This window comes from Anarhichas minor, unplaced genomic scaffold (assembly GCF_050575085.1).
Source record: "Anarhichas minor isolate MPS153535 unplaced genomic scaffold, ASM5057508v1 ptg000043l, whole genome shotgun sequence".
In the NCBI taxonomy this organism is placed as follows: Eukaryota; Metazoa; Chordata; class Actinopteri; order Perciformes; family Anarhichadidae; genus Anarhichas; species Anarhichas minor.
The window spans coordinates 817,051-834,374 of record NW_027466489.1 but is presented as its reverse complement, the minus strand read 5'-3'; the positions used below and the strand labels follow the sequence as shown (position 1 = coordinate 834,374).

Genomic DNA, 17,324 nt, shown 5'->3' with positions numbered 1-17,324 from the left:
GGCTACACATATAAAATCAACTGAAACAGAAAGACATTACTGGTTCAAACCAACCGTTAATCTAACCCAAAAAGTATTTTTCAGTAGCATTATTAACTTTAGATTAATGTATATTGGATGTGTACTAGATTCAGGTTGTGCAGTACATCAAAGTAATGCAAAACTTAATTTGCCCTGGTTTGTCTTTGGAGAGGTCTGTGTGTGTCACTAAAATGGTTCTTTCTGAGTGGATTTGCAATAAGAACCATTCTCAGCGGGCAGAAACACAAGTGCACTGTCATGCCAAAATGGATACCAAAATTGCACTGTAGCACCTTATCTGTGAACACAGCTCCAGCTGTGCAACTCCACACACCCAGTTACAAATGGGTTTGTTTGGAGCCATGTCGGCACGTACAGTACAGCAACATGTACTTCCTGAGATGGATCTTACCTTGGGATCCTTGCCAGCTCCCTTTTTCTCTTTCATCCATTTTGTCCCGACTACAAACTGATCGGTAAAGTAGAAATGCTTTCAAATCAGTCTTTATAAAACACTGCCCTTTCATCCTGCCAGTGGATGACAGATTTTCTGAAAGACAGCGCGACTACGGGCATCTAACAACATATTTCTCAGACTGAAGCAACACAGAAATATTTCAATAACATCTGCCCCTGTGAGGGCAAATCTGTTTACTTCATTTTTGTGGATGGCACCACTGTGGTGGGCCTCATCACAAACCATCAGGCACCCAGTTACAAGACAGAGGTAACCTGCAGTGGGTGTGCCGCAAACAATCAGACTATCAACACACTAAACACAGATCACACAAAGAGCCCTCATGCTCACCGTTATTGCAAATAAATAGGCCAATTTAGTGGCATATGAACTGGAAAAACCTTTAAATAGCATCAGTCAAGTACGGGACAACAACACGGGACATTTCTCCATGTGGCTATCAAAGATGATCATGGTCTTAAAGACATTCCTGAGCAACAGATGGACTATGAAGGCCACATATTTAATGAGTAAGGCAATTGTATAAACCTTCACTTAGTAAATAAATCTGTCTGACTCAGCAGAGAACGTTCACTTTACAGTAATTAATCAAAGCTGCGTGTCGTGATGTTGGGAATACGCTATACGCTATAGATTGTGTGAGCTCCTATTGTACCACGTCTGCAAGCACGTTTTGAAAACGTTCATAAACTGTGTCTGTGAGAAAATCCCAATCATTTGCATGTATCTGAATGATTTGTTCAAGGAAACCGGCATGTTTGTTTGCTTCTGTTCCCCCCCCCCCCCCCCCCGTTTCCCAACGCTAGCTGTTTTGTTCTTTTACCTTGTTTCACAACAGCTCAGCATTCCCCTTCTCATCTATCATGGATTTATATTCATCTTTTCCACTTGCCAACTTAGCAGGCAAAACCACAAGGCAGAAATTCAAAGAACCATTGTTGTGGCAGCAAAAGATGGCCACGAGAGAAAACTAGCAGGAACTACAAACACATCATTATCCTAGTTGGAACTGGCTAAATAACTACCTTCACAGCATGCACACAACCATCCCAGAGGCAAAACAATAAGCACGCCAGTGTAGTGGCGTGTCAGCCTGGTATTATAGTAGTATGTGCTAAGAGAGGACTTTGGGATCCCTGGGGGGTAAAAAAACATATTCATCTTGAGTGAATATGAGTTTATCCAAAACTGCTCCCTCCAAGACACTAAATGTATGCAGCTTTAACTCGATATAGAAGTGAATGTACTTCTAAAATCACTGCACAAGCAGCAAAGGCTTGTTGACTTCATGGCCTGACTGAACTCTTTTTTTTGGATGAGGTTCCCTGCCTTGTGACTCTGACCAGTCTTTCATCCACAAAAAGACTAATGACTCAGCACAACTTCTGTCCTTAAGTCCAACTTGTCCATGTGTTGCCAACAACTCAGTTCTGTATGTCCAAACTGCTGTCAACACTGTCCAAGTCTACGGACTGTGAGATGACTGATGAGTGATTGTATTTTGGCCCAATAAGCACAAATAAAGCACACAGCCACCCTGGTTCAATAATCTGCTTACCGGTACTGCTAAAGCTCCCCTATTACCTCATTGGATGTTGTGTGTTTATTTCATATACAAACAGAAATGTACAAACGATTATTTCTCTTTTCAAGTGGAAAGCGTGCTTGAACTCTTTCTTGGTGACCAGTTGCCTGGCAACCTAGCAGTGAAAGACTCGAGGTCCCTGAAATTGGCCAATGGTCTCAATGGCTGATGGTTTAAACAACCAATATACAACATGATTACCTGTTAATTAGTCTTCTTTAGAGGAGTAAGTAGGTGTATTTTTGAACTTTGGAAAGAGAGCCAGGCTAGCTGTTTTCCACTGCTTCCAGTCTTTATGCTGATAAACTAAGCTAATCCCCTGCTAGCTCTAGTTTCATGTTTAGCGAATAGAAATGAAAGCGGTATTGGTATTCTCATCCAACTCTCAGCAGGAAAGCAAATGAGCATAATTCTTTCTTTTATAACTAAAAAGTTGCTAAAATGCAAACAAAGTGCATGAACGTCTTCCTTTCTTTTCTTTTTCTTTTTTTTGATGCATGGACTTTGTTTTGAAAACAGATCGCTCCTCTAAAGGGCTCATCTTTCTCAGCCCATGTGCTAAGTCAAACTGTTGGCCTTCACTCGCTCTCCTTCTCTATCTCCTCCCATAATTTTTCTTCCGACATCTGTTGACCCATTTACAGTAAAGTGTTTAAGAGGGAGGGCAGTGTGTGGAAAACGAAACAGAGTGAGACACAAAGAGAGAGAAAGAGAAAGTGAGGGAGTAGACATAGACGACCGAGTGGAACACCTCATCCACAGGAAGTGGACAGAGCCCCACAAGGCTTCATTCTTAAGCGAGCTGGCAGCGGTCGGCGGTGGAAAAGGCATTGCTAATTTGAATTAAACAGGGTATTTTATTCAACATTCCTCTAGTGTGAGTGAGCCAGGTTAGCAGGCCCAAACCGTTTTCTCTTTGAGAACTTTCTATTTGCTCGGTTTCTCTACACAGCTTGTTGTACGGTTCAGTGAAAGATCGACACAAGCTGGCGGGTACAGCTTCAACTATTCTGTTCTGTAGCTCAATTAGAGTGCCCAAGGAAAAGGAAAATCATCCTGGTGTTCCCATCATCGACCCATACAGGCTATCCCTGTGTCAGAGGCAGTGGGTGAAACCGAGGGTGGAGATTTAACTATTCTTTTCCTATGGAGAGCTTGAGATCGTTCCAAGGCTTCACTTCTCTCCGCTACAGACGTCATAAAGACGTAAGCAGATACCAGGACAGAATTCACTTCTTCCATAGGCCTGTCTGCTGCAACTAATTTGTTTGAGGATGTACAACCAGACGCAAACAGCGTCGACCTTCAATATCAACCTATTCAATATCAACCTATTCAATAGGAACGCCTGATGGATACTTTTCTGCAGTCCACCAAATCACCATTAGAGCCAAACAAAGCTTTTCTTCTCCGAGCATCCATCAAAACAAGACAGCGTAATGGATTTCAGACACCTTGCACGAGTGGAATATTTAAGCCGGTACACATAGAAGTAGATCACATGCACTTTTCCAGTGCTAGGGAGTGAGAGCAGAGGGGGTGTCGAACGATGGAGGGGGGGGGCAAGAAAACTAAGGCCATTGTTCGGATCACACAAATCGGCTGTGACCCCCTACAAAGCAGGCTGAGCCGCAGTGCTGTAAGCAGCGTCTCATGCTAAGCCTGATCTGTGCTGTAGCACGGTCACCTGGAGGGGGAGAGCCGGCAACATGGCAAGGGCCACGGGGTCACAGTGATGAAAGGGGAGCTGGCACTTTCTAATTATGTGCTGTTTTAGGATTAATATTTTAAGACACACTTTCCTTGCTCGCCTAGGACCGCTTATACTTTCACGACTCTTGACTTTTTTCTTTCATGAGTAATGTTTTTTTTCAGAATTATTCAGCTTGGAAACGGTGTCTTGATCTGTGTTTCTTCTCCAGTGGTAGAAAGGAGGTCCAGCTGACTGAGAAGGAGTCAGGATCTGGGTCTGGATCAGGCCTGTCCCTGTGCCCAAAAGCTTGTCAGGCTGTGGGGATTTTCCATTCACTAGCTCATGCCTCCACTCCATATGCAAGTCAACACAATGCTTCGTCAACCAATAACAAACACACAAAGAAATAACAAGACACTGCCAGTGCTAAAACATAAAAGGGACCCTATGTAGGCCAGAATGAGGCCAACTCCAGAGAGCAACAAGGTTACTATTTCAGCATAAACAATGGCAGAAATACACTTACATATCCTGCTAACAAGCAAGATGATTAAAAATAATCATTTTCACAGACATCAACCATCCACATATAGCTAAATAATTTAACATTTTGATCCATAAATATACCTCATGAATAAATAGTGTTGCACACCAGCACCTCTTAATACAAATACTGGGTTTCACGGACCACTGATGTCCCCACAAACCGGCTGGCCCTCCCTGTGAACATGACATTTTCTTGGACAGAGCACCCGAATCTTGCCCAAGCAGCCCCAAGGCGCCCCTTGACCTCCATCCGCCGTCTGCCCTGCCAAAGAAACGAAACTCCAAACAACTAGGACACCGAAAAAAAAAACAAGACGCAACAGCACCAGAGCTCCATTGAGGCTTATGGGCTGCCATGGAAGTGTGTTATTTTGATTTTGCTACTCAACACAGTCTTGTGAAAAAGATCACAGGCAGCAAAAGAGCAGGCACAGCCACGGCTAGCCCGCAGAGCACAGAGGGCAACATTTGTTTTTTGGTAACAACACTGTTTATTTCTGACAGCTAGCCCATAAACACTTCACTCTGCAGGTGGAAAACACCACATTAACCTGCCACTCCAACCACACCTGTGAGGGCCTTTACAACTACTACAGTGGGTTTATTTACAGCTACATGAATTCCCTTTGTCCAGGTGTTCACACCTCAGTTCAACAATGTTTTTATACAAACTGACAGCATGAATGCTCTTTATTATAAGCATCTCTGGCGTTCACCCTGGTGGCAGACTGTGTTCCCTCTCTGCACTTGATGGTCTCTGGCTCTCTCTGCTCACCCCATTCCTTCCAAGATATCAACACCACATTTTCATTGCTTCCTGGGGGGGCTTCTGGGGTGGCTGGCAGGGCGACAAGCAAAGCAGGAAGGTCTAAATCCAGCTCTCGAAAGCACAACAAACTGAGCCTTCTCCAAACACAGCAGCACTGCTGCCCCTAAGGGCACAGAACCCACTAAGCAAACAGTTCTATCAGCAAAGTGAATTACAATATTCATTCAGCACAACACAACCGGATAGCACAACCAAATAAATAGATTGAGCCTATGTAGGTATTGGTTATGAAATAGGAAGTAAATACACCCAAAGGAAATCAAAGGGGGAGTTTCAAGAAGTTATATCATCCATTGGTGCACACCTATTTCCTTAAGCTTGTGCATAAAAGGGAAGATGAAAGTTCAAATAACACACACAGACAAACTATTTTTGTCTCTCTTTCTCCCGTTGTCTCACACAAACACACACACACACACACAGATGAAAGAAGAAAAATAGATCTATTGCGGACTGAATAAGGTTCTTACGTAGTGACTATTTCTCAGATTGAAAAGACTCATTATTTGATTCATTCGCCTCTTATTTCCTCACAGTGGGCCGAGGATTAACTTTAAAACTATTAGTATTGTGCAAGTTTTTCTCGTAAAGAGCCGAGAGGGGGCAATGCTGCTGCCCCACAATGACTGTTTTGGCTTAGAGTTCTTACCCAGAAAGCCAGACAAGCTTTATTCATCAGAAATTAAGCGTCAAGCCCCTCTTCCGACAGCCGTTTTCATTTGTTACGTAGGGCATTAGAAGACCAATTCAAAGGACAGACGACTAATTATCACTTCAATTATCATATTGTATTGTTATTGTTTATGTCCCTCATTCTACCACATCATAAACCCTGCTCTAAGCTATGCTCCCTGTCCTCCCTTACCCCCACCCCCACGAGGGTCCCTCTGTCCCGCCCCACTCCCTTCTGAGAGAGCCCTGCTGAGATTACATAATGGTCTTTTTAAAATTTAAACCCCTGACACGCTTTTCTTGGCTGAACACAGGCCGGCTCTCTCGTTCTGCTTCAAGGGGCCAGCTTTGCCCTCTCTAATGCCCCAGCCTCAAGTCCTCATCTAAAAATGGCCAACTGGTGGCTTGTGGATCACATCCGCCTCACCGCACCCTTAAATAAAACATGTATAGATCATTCCTGCAGTTTCTCTATTTGTCTTTACTGTTGCTGTTGCACACACTCTGTCTGGAATAAATTGGGACCCTTGCAGGGGTTTGCACTGGTGGAAATAGGTGCTCAAACGAAGGATACCTTCGTTTTCATTTACTCCTATCCTTGTCAAAAGTCATAGGTTTTGAAATTTGAAATTGAGGGCGGAAACATCAATAATAAACTAAATTCAAACAATGGAAAAAATGTGTACTGAGAGAGAATTATCCCCTTGCCTCTGCATTTCCCCTCAGCTCTATGGAACGTTTTAACATCTTTCCGGTCATAGTTTGAAACCTTATTGTTTCATTTCAGTCTAACTGCTCTCATTAGCATTGTTTCCAGACACAACACATGGCTGTTTTCAAGGGAAAACCTTTGATAGACCAACTGTACACTACCTGCAAAAAGACAGTGCACAACTAGCTAACTATGCTAGCTAACTATATAGTGGAGCATTCAGCAACTAAGCCAAATATCTTCATCAGAGGTTGATGGAGACCTAAACAGAGCTAAACAGAGAGTGAATATTACTGTTACATTGACCCCGACATTAAGTCAATGTTGCTCTGTGCCTGCTGGATGTGTAAGCAGGCAATTGTTTGATAACAAGGTAGCCAACGCGATAATATGTCAGTTTACAGCATTTTATCTTTTGTCCCAAATTTCACGTGAAATAATAATTAATCTACAGCACATCCTTGCATCAGCTCATATAACATCACAACACATAACCAACTGGGATGGTATCATATTTAGTGCAAAAAACATTCACTACTGAAATGTATGGCATTTTTCGGTATTGCAGACACATTAGCTCATGAAGTGGGAGCTGGTTTAAGAGTAGTGTACACTCTTCTGTTAGTGTCTGATGTATTGCTTCCATGAATATTTTTGAAGTACAAAGTGTGAAGCATCTTTTAACTTTTTTAGAAAGGTAAAATGTGTGTGAGAGAAATGAAGTGTGTGTGTGTGTGTGTGTGTGTGTGTGTGTGTGTGTGTGTGTAGACGGGGAGCAGACTGTGCACATGCTCTCACACCTGCATCAGGTTCTTTTAGGGACAAGGTGCTGCAAGGCAACACTTCTACAACAGCAAAGGTTGTTTTCCTCGTCACGTTGGTGGCTTTTAGGAGACAGCAGCAGGATCAAACACATCACTTCTTCTATATCGGAACAGTATAAACACTGACTTTTTGGTAAATGACACCACTGAACAAATATACAGCAAACAATAAATCCCTGTTCGATCTCATTACAACTGCTGTGGCTCAAACTTCTGAGCAAGTGTACAAAATATAAAAACTTCTTTTCAAGACCGTCTTTCATTTGTTTTGATGGGAGTCAGCGAGACGCACATTACATCACGAATGATTGTGTTTTCCACTCTGAAAGTGGCTGTTACAAAAGGTCCTCATCTCCTAAAGAACTAATTGCAGCCTATAGGTGGGAACTGTCTGTAAAACTGCCCTTATTACAGGCCAGGGGCAGGGGGACATCATTTCAGCGTTACACACTTCCTGTGTTTCCAGGGCACACTCACTACACCTGGGAATATTTCAGGACCCCAATAAAGTCTACGGCCTGAGGAGATGGCAGCTCTACCAGAGCCTCCACCCTACCTGAGGGCTCTCCAGACAAATAATCTCCGCATGTATCTCCCGTGTTTCAATTGTTCATTGATTAGCAATGGAGATCAAAGCGCTGTAGAAAAGGTCATATGCCCAAACAACCATTTTGTTTTTGTTTTACTCTTTCAGTATCCCTCTATGCCAGTCTGACCCAGCACCCCGGGGCACAAAGAACAGCATTGTGGGGGTTACACAGCAGGGCAAAGCAGCTGCACTGGACAGTGACTGACTTCACTGGCAATAGCCAACACACTAACAAAGCCCCATCCACACGAGTGAATAAATAAACCTCTCATGCATCTTTTCAACCAGAAGCATCTGCAAAAGCACCTAAAGAGCACATTTATCTCAACAATAAAACTACAAATACTACTCAGTGTATGGGTGGTGTACATACAGTTTGGGATACATGCTCATAAAACCTATGACAATATGGTATTTAAATCCATTTTCATTTTCAGTCCTTGTGACAACCTCTCCAGCTCAGAAAAGTAGATTACTGTTTATTGTTCTATATACTGTATACATTTAATGAGTTACAAAAATGCGAATCAACCAGCTATTTGTAAGTGGGTTGATATTCATTCAGTGCTCCACAGCTTCAACACTCAACATCTGCTCTGCACCAGACATCATATTTTTAAGCTTTGCTTTCCAAATAGCATTTTGTTTTAATTTTTGATCATTTGACAGTAGAGATCCTCAGGAAACATGGGCAAGAGAGGCTAGACATGCTACAAAGGTCTGAATTGAATGATGGAGAGGTAAATGTTTAATTATTTAAAAAAAACATTAAAAAGGAGTAAATAGTGTGTTTGTTGGAGACTTTTTAAATTGCGGGACGGTGTACGTGGGACTGAATCAAATAAACTACACCGCCCATGTTCCTTGTGATGAAGTAATATGCCACTACAACAAAGGTCTATGGCTACTTAGGCAAAACTTGTTAATAGGATTTATTGACTGTTTTTGGTCTTTTCAAGAGGTTTCTTGGAAAAAACAAAACTATACAGAATATCAACAGACTTTTCCTTTAATTTCAATCCAATAAAAAAGAAAGTCACAATTCCAATGAATAGCCCCTTGACAGACTATTTCAACTTCAGATAAAAGATAAAAGTGTTTGTAATGCACTTTTACCTGCCACGTTCTTTAATAACCGTCTCAAAAAAACACGTTAATTCCAGGAAGCTAAGATTAGGATTTTTGTCTCTCTGACTCATTCTTGGGTTTTCCACCGTGACACTGTGAAAAGGCAGGTCCCTGTACAGCACAGGTCCTATAACTGTTGTTTTTGAAGGAGTTTGGCATAAGCTCGAGCGAGCAGAAGACAGAATACGGAGTCACTGTTGTTCCTGTCCCAGATAGAGACATGGAAGGAGGCTGGCCCACAGATGAGAACGGGGAGAAAGAGCAGGTTGTGAAAAAACAGCAGGTTTCTCCATTGCTCTGGGCGAGTCTCTAATGACTTCCAGACCTACGCTCATACAGTCTCTGCGTCTAGACTGCAGCTACAGCACCCTGGCCTCACTCACTCTCTTCCAGCCAAACACCCCCCCTAACACACACACACAGACACACACACACAGTACTGTCCCCCCCTACCCACCCTAAGCCCTCTGAAAACTACAGGCATGTTAGTCGGAGGGGCTGACCAAAAAGACACTGCTGCTTTCATCCCCTCCCCAGGGATTCAGCCTCTCAAAGCATCTCCACTCTAATGAAGACTTTGAAATGACAGCTTTTTTTGCCTTTTTTTTCCAGTCCTACTTTCAGTTTGTCTCATGACTGCATCCTCTGTGGCTCTGAATGCAGAAGGAAATCACATCTATCATAAAAGACTAACTTTGTAAATCCCCTAATTGGGCATGACAGGACTGTTTAAAGGCAGAATGACCTCTCTCACTCGCTGATAAAACACCCCATTGTTTTCTCCAGCCTGGCTGTGGTTTGCCAAATAAATCGAATAGGCCAACAAGCTCAGTCTGAAGACTGCATTTAGAACGTGTGTGGAGGGATCAAATGCTCCAGTGAAATATCAGCATACCAAAAAAAATGTCAGGACAGCAGGTTTTTGATCTATTTCTGGGGTTGTTTTACATAAGGACTGCACCTGTTGAATAATATTCAAGTCAAATTAATCTACATAATTCCCACATTGCCAAAAGAGCATCTTCACAGAGATGTTGAAGATGTTACATCAACCAACTAAGTTTGTATTTTTTCAGATGAATAAAACGAAAGGTTCAGCTAATATTTGATTTTCCTGTATTCATATCAGAGAAGATAAGCATTGAGAGCTTTTATCCCACATACTGACACACAATTCATAGACTTAAATGAGCAAAAAAATAAATCTACCACATAAAACAGAAGTGTCCAAACCCCACTTGACTAGGAGTGCTTATCATACATTTATAGATCTGCATACAGTAAGCTGAAAAGCATTTCCTCTCAAGGCTGCAATTATCTTCCCTGAATGGTTTAAATGTCAGCCAAAGTTCACTCCGCTGTGAAAGTCATATGCAGCAGGATCCCACACACAAGAAGATAATAAGTGTCAATACAAGATATATATATATATATATATATATATATATATATAGTGTACTGTCTTTATAAGACTTACAAACATCAGGCTCCTCGTCAGACCCATCTGGGCAGTCCTTCTCCCGGTCACAGCGCCAGCCCTTAGAGATGCAAGTCACCCCGTCTTTACACACAAACTGCTTTGGGCTGCAGGTCTTTGGAGCTGAAAAGAGACAAAGAAAAAAGTGAATTAATTAAAAGGTTTCTGAAAAAAAAAAAAAACAGCTCCTTTTGTGTCTGTGATTCTATTCTATTCCTGAGGTCTCATTAGCAACCAGGGTCTGCTGGATTCAGAGTCAATAGTGGCCCTCACTGGCCCTAATTAGGTCTTGGAAAGTAACTACTTGCTGGAGGGGTTAGAAAACGGATACACCAAAACCCAAACACACACACACACACACTCATGCAGGCTTTGCATAAACTTGCTGCACCTAAATATCCAGGTCAGCGTTCCCAGGCCACTAACAGTGATGCAACATGTCTGGAGGATATAAAAGAACATCTTGTTCTGTGAATTGCCCCCCTATCATCCATCTCCCCTTCACTCTCTAACCTTTCAAAAAGAGAGGGGGAAGAACTGCTCCCCACAGCCAAATGGGGGAGCGTTTTCAAACCCACACTAACTCAAGTCCTCTTAGAACAACACATAAACACTCTGACAACACACACGAACAAGCGACAAAGCTGAGTCACCCGGGGGAATTCAGGGGAAGCTCTGAGTGGAGGTTGATACACTGTTGATTACTGCTGATTGGGAAATACATAGCAAAAATGAAAGACATTTGTGTACTTAACTATTTTAGTGTGCAACTAAAATAATTTCTAAAAGTAAGAAAAACAAACGTCCAGGATGTAAATGAGTACATTGAACTGTGTACTCGGGATTCTACGAACTCTATTTGAGAATATAAGAGCTGACCTCAGCCTCGTAACGGTCTTTCAGTAAGCAGGTGTTGAGCCGTCATTGAAAAGTATATTGTCCTGTTGTCCTTTTATTTCCATGACCCCCCAGAGTTATTGTGCACTAAATAATTGAAATGTCTAATGAACTAATAAGCAAACAGAGGCCTTATTATACGATGTGTGGTCATATGTCACAGTAACGTAGAGTTAACAGTAGTGAGGACACACAGGATCTTGTCATATTGTGGGTGTATAGCAACAGACGGGGACACTAAAGGACAAAAGCATCAACCGAATACAAAACAAATCGAATGAAGTATTTTTCTTTAAGTGCTACTTTCATAAAACATTCTTCCAAAACTATTAATTCATTAAAACAAAACTCACATTTCACCGGCTGACATTTAAAAGAGAGCAACGGGCGATCCCGAACTACACTGCAATAAGAATTCACTGGATATTTCAGGGTTTAAATATTCATCACCGGGCTGTGATTGAACTGATTTTCGTATCATCCGAGCTCTTGTTTCTCTCCGTGCCTCTCTAAACATCTTTTTATATGCACTCCCCTTTCCTTTATTTCTGTCATCACGTTGAATACCAGGTGTGGTGGCGTCGACGTCTCCCCTGTACAGATACTTTCTGAGCTACTCGGGTCAGAATATGAAGCACAGATTGGAGACGGTGATGTTATTGTAACTCTCTCGATTATTTAGGCATATAGCATGATGAATAGGACAGGGGGGGGAGCATGGCATTGATAGGGGTGGATGATGGGATCAAGTAGGATAAACAGGATGACTGTATTTACATTTAATGCTAGCCTCCGACTCCAGCGGTGAAGGTAATCTTGAAATGGAGCTCAACCCAAATACCATGAATTCAACCTGACATATTGCTGCACACATTCACACACACTCCCCACTTATCCTCCTCTGTGTACCGCTGTGATCGGTGTGTGTGTGTGAGAGAGAGAGAGAGTGGGTGGTGGGCGGGTTTTGTGCATGTGTGTGTGTGTGTCTAGAGGGGCACCACAAGGACTTGAATTATTCATGAAATGCAACCAGGCTTGTGTTAAAGTGTTTCCTCTTTGTTCCTCATCCTTCTTCTTCTGTGCGTGTTTATTTGTTTGTTTATTTTGAGGTGTCACCACTAGCCACAGCAGGCAGCTTTTTGCGTGCATCTGTCTGTTGTTTATTGAGACATGCTTTTACTCGACATGCTGTTAACTCGCGTTACGATAATGGATGCTGCTGACAGAAACATAGAAGGGGCCATAGGAAGTAGGTCAGGAGGTTAGGTAGCTGAGGGTGAAGGAAGGCAACGACAAGGGTTACCTCTGGCTCAGCTGGCTGTGAGGGTTAGAGAGACGCAAAGGGGGAGCAGACAAAGACGATGTTCAGAGTCAGCCTCGGGCCATCCAATCACAACACCACTTCTAATAATATACAGGAGGCATAGTTGCATTTATGTCGAATATTGTTTTATATCAGTTAGGCAGAAGTAATAAAAATCTTTTTCGGGCCATTTTTCTTGGCACAAAGCACACTGGTGGTCGAGGTGGCAAACAGTTGCATCTCGCTTACTGCTTTTCTTAATATTCTGTTAAAAGATTTAATAATCAACTTTATGGTGAAAATGTATTTATGCTGCAAAACAAGGCTCACCTGCCTTTAATGACTTTAATATTGTCTGTAATGCAGGTTCAAAACTGAAATGGCAGATAATGAAAAAAAGATGAATGATTAAAGTTGTTTATGGTTTCCTTTTTAATCAGACCTACAGTCAACATTTATCCAGATATTCTAAACAAATGAATAAAAATAAATAATTTGGAAGTATATACTCGCACACCAACAATGACTACTGAAAAATGTCAGGTCAACCTCGTATAGCGGCACAATTACTTTTGGGTCAAAGCTCCTGAGCAGATCCATACCTTATGGATGTTATTGCTTTGGGTTGGTGGACATACTTTTGTATTATGATAATTTGGCCATTGTTCTTGAAACGTTCATGCCTATAAAGCCTGTCAAGCAGGTCACCAACAATACATCTCTGGTAACAGATGTTGACAAACATTTTAATGCCACTTTAAAGTCAATCTGTGCTCGACTCAATCAGGATTTATCTCGCTAAAAATATCTAAATAAGGCTTTAGTTGTCTGTCTGACGTTTTTGTGAACTGTGTGCATAATACGTCCGATTTCAACAGGTCTGTCTTTTGTTATAAAAAGGAAATGATGCAGGAAGGAAGAGGATGCAGCAGAAAAAAAGATGATAAACAGATGGGTATCACACAGGATGGCATAAGAGAACAAGCCGGGTGAACTCGGCTAATGAGAGCAAATGGAGAGGCGGGGGGTGTGGGGGTCTAAACGTCAAAGGGGGGCAGGGCTCTCACAGCTGGAGGCAGGCCTGAAGATCTGAGAACAGACTGAGCTGGGCTGGGATCCTGAGATGGGATGGAGGAATGTCACACATGCTATCAATGAACTGCCTGTGTGTTTACCAAAGTGGTGGCTGAGTGAAAATGCTTTGGGTCATCGCCATTTGGGCCGGATTACAAATGCCCACTGCCCTCTGCCCCCGCCGCTGTCTGATGGTCCTCCAAGATGAGCTCAGTCCGGTTGGGAGGAAGAGTCCTCTTTTAAGGCAAACACAAGCCTTGCCCCCCCCCCCCCCCCCCCCCCCCAGCCACAGCCCCAGCCCCATTTCCTCTGACACCCACAACAGTGCTATAAATAAGTTGGAGGCCTGCCCTCTGAGATCAGCCAGGCCACTACAAAGCTCCAGCAGACACTGAGACTAGAGCCTCATGACGCACCACTCAACAGCAGTTGGGGTGAAGGTGGACTTAAAGTGCTGTCAACAGTGGTGCTGAAAGGGAGCTTGAGCAGTATGGAATCCGTTCTTCGAAGCCGGCCGCATAAGGTATCGCACCTTCAACTGGACCTCCACTGTTCAAGTGCCTTTGAGCAAAACAATCTGCACCAGCTCCATGGCTGCTGTTCCGTACCTTTTCCGGTGCTTACAGTAGAGGAAGACCACAAACCAGAATGTCAGGGATCAGTTAAAATATCTGCGAACTTGCAAACCCTGTTCATCAATCTGTCCCAGTATAACAAGATAAAGAATCTGCAGCCTTTCTAGCAGCTCTGTGAGACTGAAAATAGGTACAACGGTGCTTTGAGCTTAGTGCTAACATCATATTAGCGTATTAGCATGCTAACATTTGCTCATTAGGACTAAACACAAAGCAAAGCAGTAAAATATTAACCTGATTAACCTGATGATGGAGCTAGATGACAAGTCAACTACAATCCAATTAGTTCATCCTGATGGGAACATGAATGTCTGTACAACATTTCATGGTAATCCATTCAATAGTTGACAAGACATTTCACTTAAAGCCACAAAGCTCACCTTCATGGTGCGCAAGAGGAGAAGTCAGAGAATCATCAAAGTCATCCGGATGCTTCCACTGGAAACCATGAATGTATGTAGCAAATCGTCAAATAGTCGAGATATTTGCACCAAAGTGTTGGATGAACCGACTGACAGACATTGCCCTCCGTAGAGTCATGCTGCTAGCACGGCTGCAAAGGCTAATCTAATAGTCTTTTGCAGAATGCTGCGCAATGGATGATTGTCTTTAGTTAAGATGTTACTAAAGCCTCGTTTCATAACCCTGGACTCTACAGTACCTGGCTCAGGGTTTCCCCAGTGCTTTTGTGAACCTAAGTCACTCACACGCACACCTTGTACGTATATGTCAGTCTAGAGACTGAGAGGTGGAGAAATACAATGCAGGCATGGAATTTTAATTGCGCATGCATAAAGTTAATGCTTTTACATGACAGCAGCTGCTTTCCTTCATACACACACAGGAAAAAACCTCCTCAGGATACATCTGCTCAGATGTGAAGAGGTCATCCTTTGTAGCTGGCACTGATTCATCCAAAACTATTGAGAATAATAAAGATGGCAGGCCAAACAAAAGCACCAGGTGGGTGTGTTGGGTAAAGTAAATGCATCGTGAACTTTTTCCAAGACGCTTTCAGGGACTGTTGCAATGTCTGCTGAGGGAAGTAGTCGTTTAGACTACTGAAGATAGCGTGTACTCGCAATAATAAAACACTTTTACTCAAGCGGAGAAGACAATTCCACTCTCCCAAATATTCTTCACCGTGAGACATGATAAAGCTTCATTATCTTTTCAAATATTTAGGAAAGGGAGGTTTATATAAGGGCAGGATAAACAACCTGAATTGTGTGTAATCAATCTCGACATTGAGGCCCACTTGGCCAAATCTTTATATCTGTTCAGAGGGCCACAGACTGGAATACCACTGCAACACAGCCAGTTTAACATCGACTCAAAGCTACATTTCGTCACAGAATGCAAAATAATTAAACATCAGAAAAGCTGTAGGTTTAAATTAATAATAAACAATTTGGACCAGTTCATGAAGAATATCAAGTGAGAAATGTTTCTAATATGATGTGTTCAGCAGCACTACAGTCCTGATTAACTTTCTTTTTAGATTTAAACAAAACAAAACACACTTTTGGCCAGTAGTCAGAGAGCAAGCTCCCACAACAAAGCCAAAAGGGAAGACATATAGGTAGAGACTGATGTAGAGCGGGGGGGGGGGGGGGGGGGGGGGGGGGGGGACTATTTTGCTGACCTTTGGGCTGACCTGAGGGGGTCCGGCTAAGGCCAGGAAACAAGTGAAGTGTCTATATTGGCCTATTTGGCTGTGGCCTGCCACCTCGTCATCCTCCTCCACAGCCCAGGCACCAACGCTTCAGGATTTTGTAATGCAGGAGAGTGAGAAGAAAGATGAGGGAGGGAAAAAAAAGTTTTCCAATTTGACATTTTACAAAACAGAGAAAAAGGGGCCCCAGCTGTGCCTCGTAAATAAACCTTTCCGGCCGAGTTTGGAGGAGCTGAGGCAGTCGGGCCGTGAACAAATTAAACAAAAGTGCAGACAGAATTCCGACGTGATTACCACAGAGAATGGACGACAAAGCGTATATTTTATTTACAAGAGTTAAAGTTCGGGGATGTTTCTGTCTGCGTGCATAGCCGCTCGACTGCTCACCCTCTGGATGACTGTATAATTCAATCATGTTTTTATGAGATATTTTGTGTGTTTCTAAGACAGTCTGTGTGTTTGCAAGTCCATGTAAGTGTGTGTTGTACCTGCACTGTGACCTGGGGAGAATTAACATCAGGAATGTGCTTATGTCTGGTGAAAGTAGCCAAGTAAAATGGGGCTCCGTCATGCAGGATAACACAGTCCTGCCTGTAACTATTTGAATCTTGACGGTCAGATCTGAGCACAAACACAGTCAATCTACACGAGCCTCCGTGGCAGCGAGAGGCAGAACCTATTAAGCCAAGCAGAGTAATCAAATGTGAATTTAATGAAGAGCTATTTGGATGTCTGGCTGAGATTTCACCAAGTCTCGGGCCCCAGAGTGGTAATCAACCACGACTGCTATTTGTATAGAGGGAGTGTGGCGGCTCTGAGGGAGGGGGCTACGACCTCCTTCACTTCCACGTAAGGATTTACCAAATTCAGCAGGAGAGTTGGGGACGAAGCAGATAACCACAAGGTGTGATCCGCCATTATCAAGTTAGTCAGTTTAGACAAATCCCTTTGCCCCACCACTGCCAGAGCACCCGCTGAACGTATAGCTGCACAGGGAGAAAAATGACAATTAAGCCTACTTAGTATGCAGCCGAGGGGAACATATTAAAGAAGATTATGTGAAATTCTCTGGTGCCTTTTCATAAGACCGGTACAAGTTTCAAGTGTGACGCAGGAGCTGGTTGGAACGAGAAGTGATTCTCTGGAACGTTCTCTCACATTCCCTACGCTTGTGCTAAAGTAACCT

General features: G+C 42.9%; 1 protein-coding gene across 2 annotated transcripts in view; it reads right to left on the bottom strand.

The window, feature by feature from the left end:
• Positions 1-17,324, bottom strand: part of LOC142970245 (low-density lipoprotein receptor-related protein 1-like) — an 84,067-nt gene that overhangs the window by 60,132 nt on the left and 6,611 nt on the right. For both annotated transcript variants that reach the window (XM_076110341.1, XM_076110342.1), the window contains exon 2: positions 10,555-10,677. In XM_076110341.1, coding sequence (XP_075966456.1) covers positions 10,555-10,677 — 123 coding nt within the window. The remainder of the gene's footprint in view (positions 1-10,554; positions 10,678-17,324) is intronic.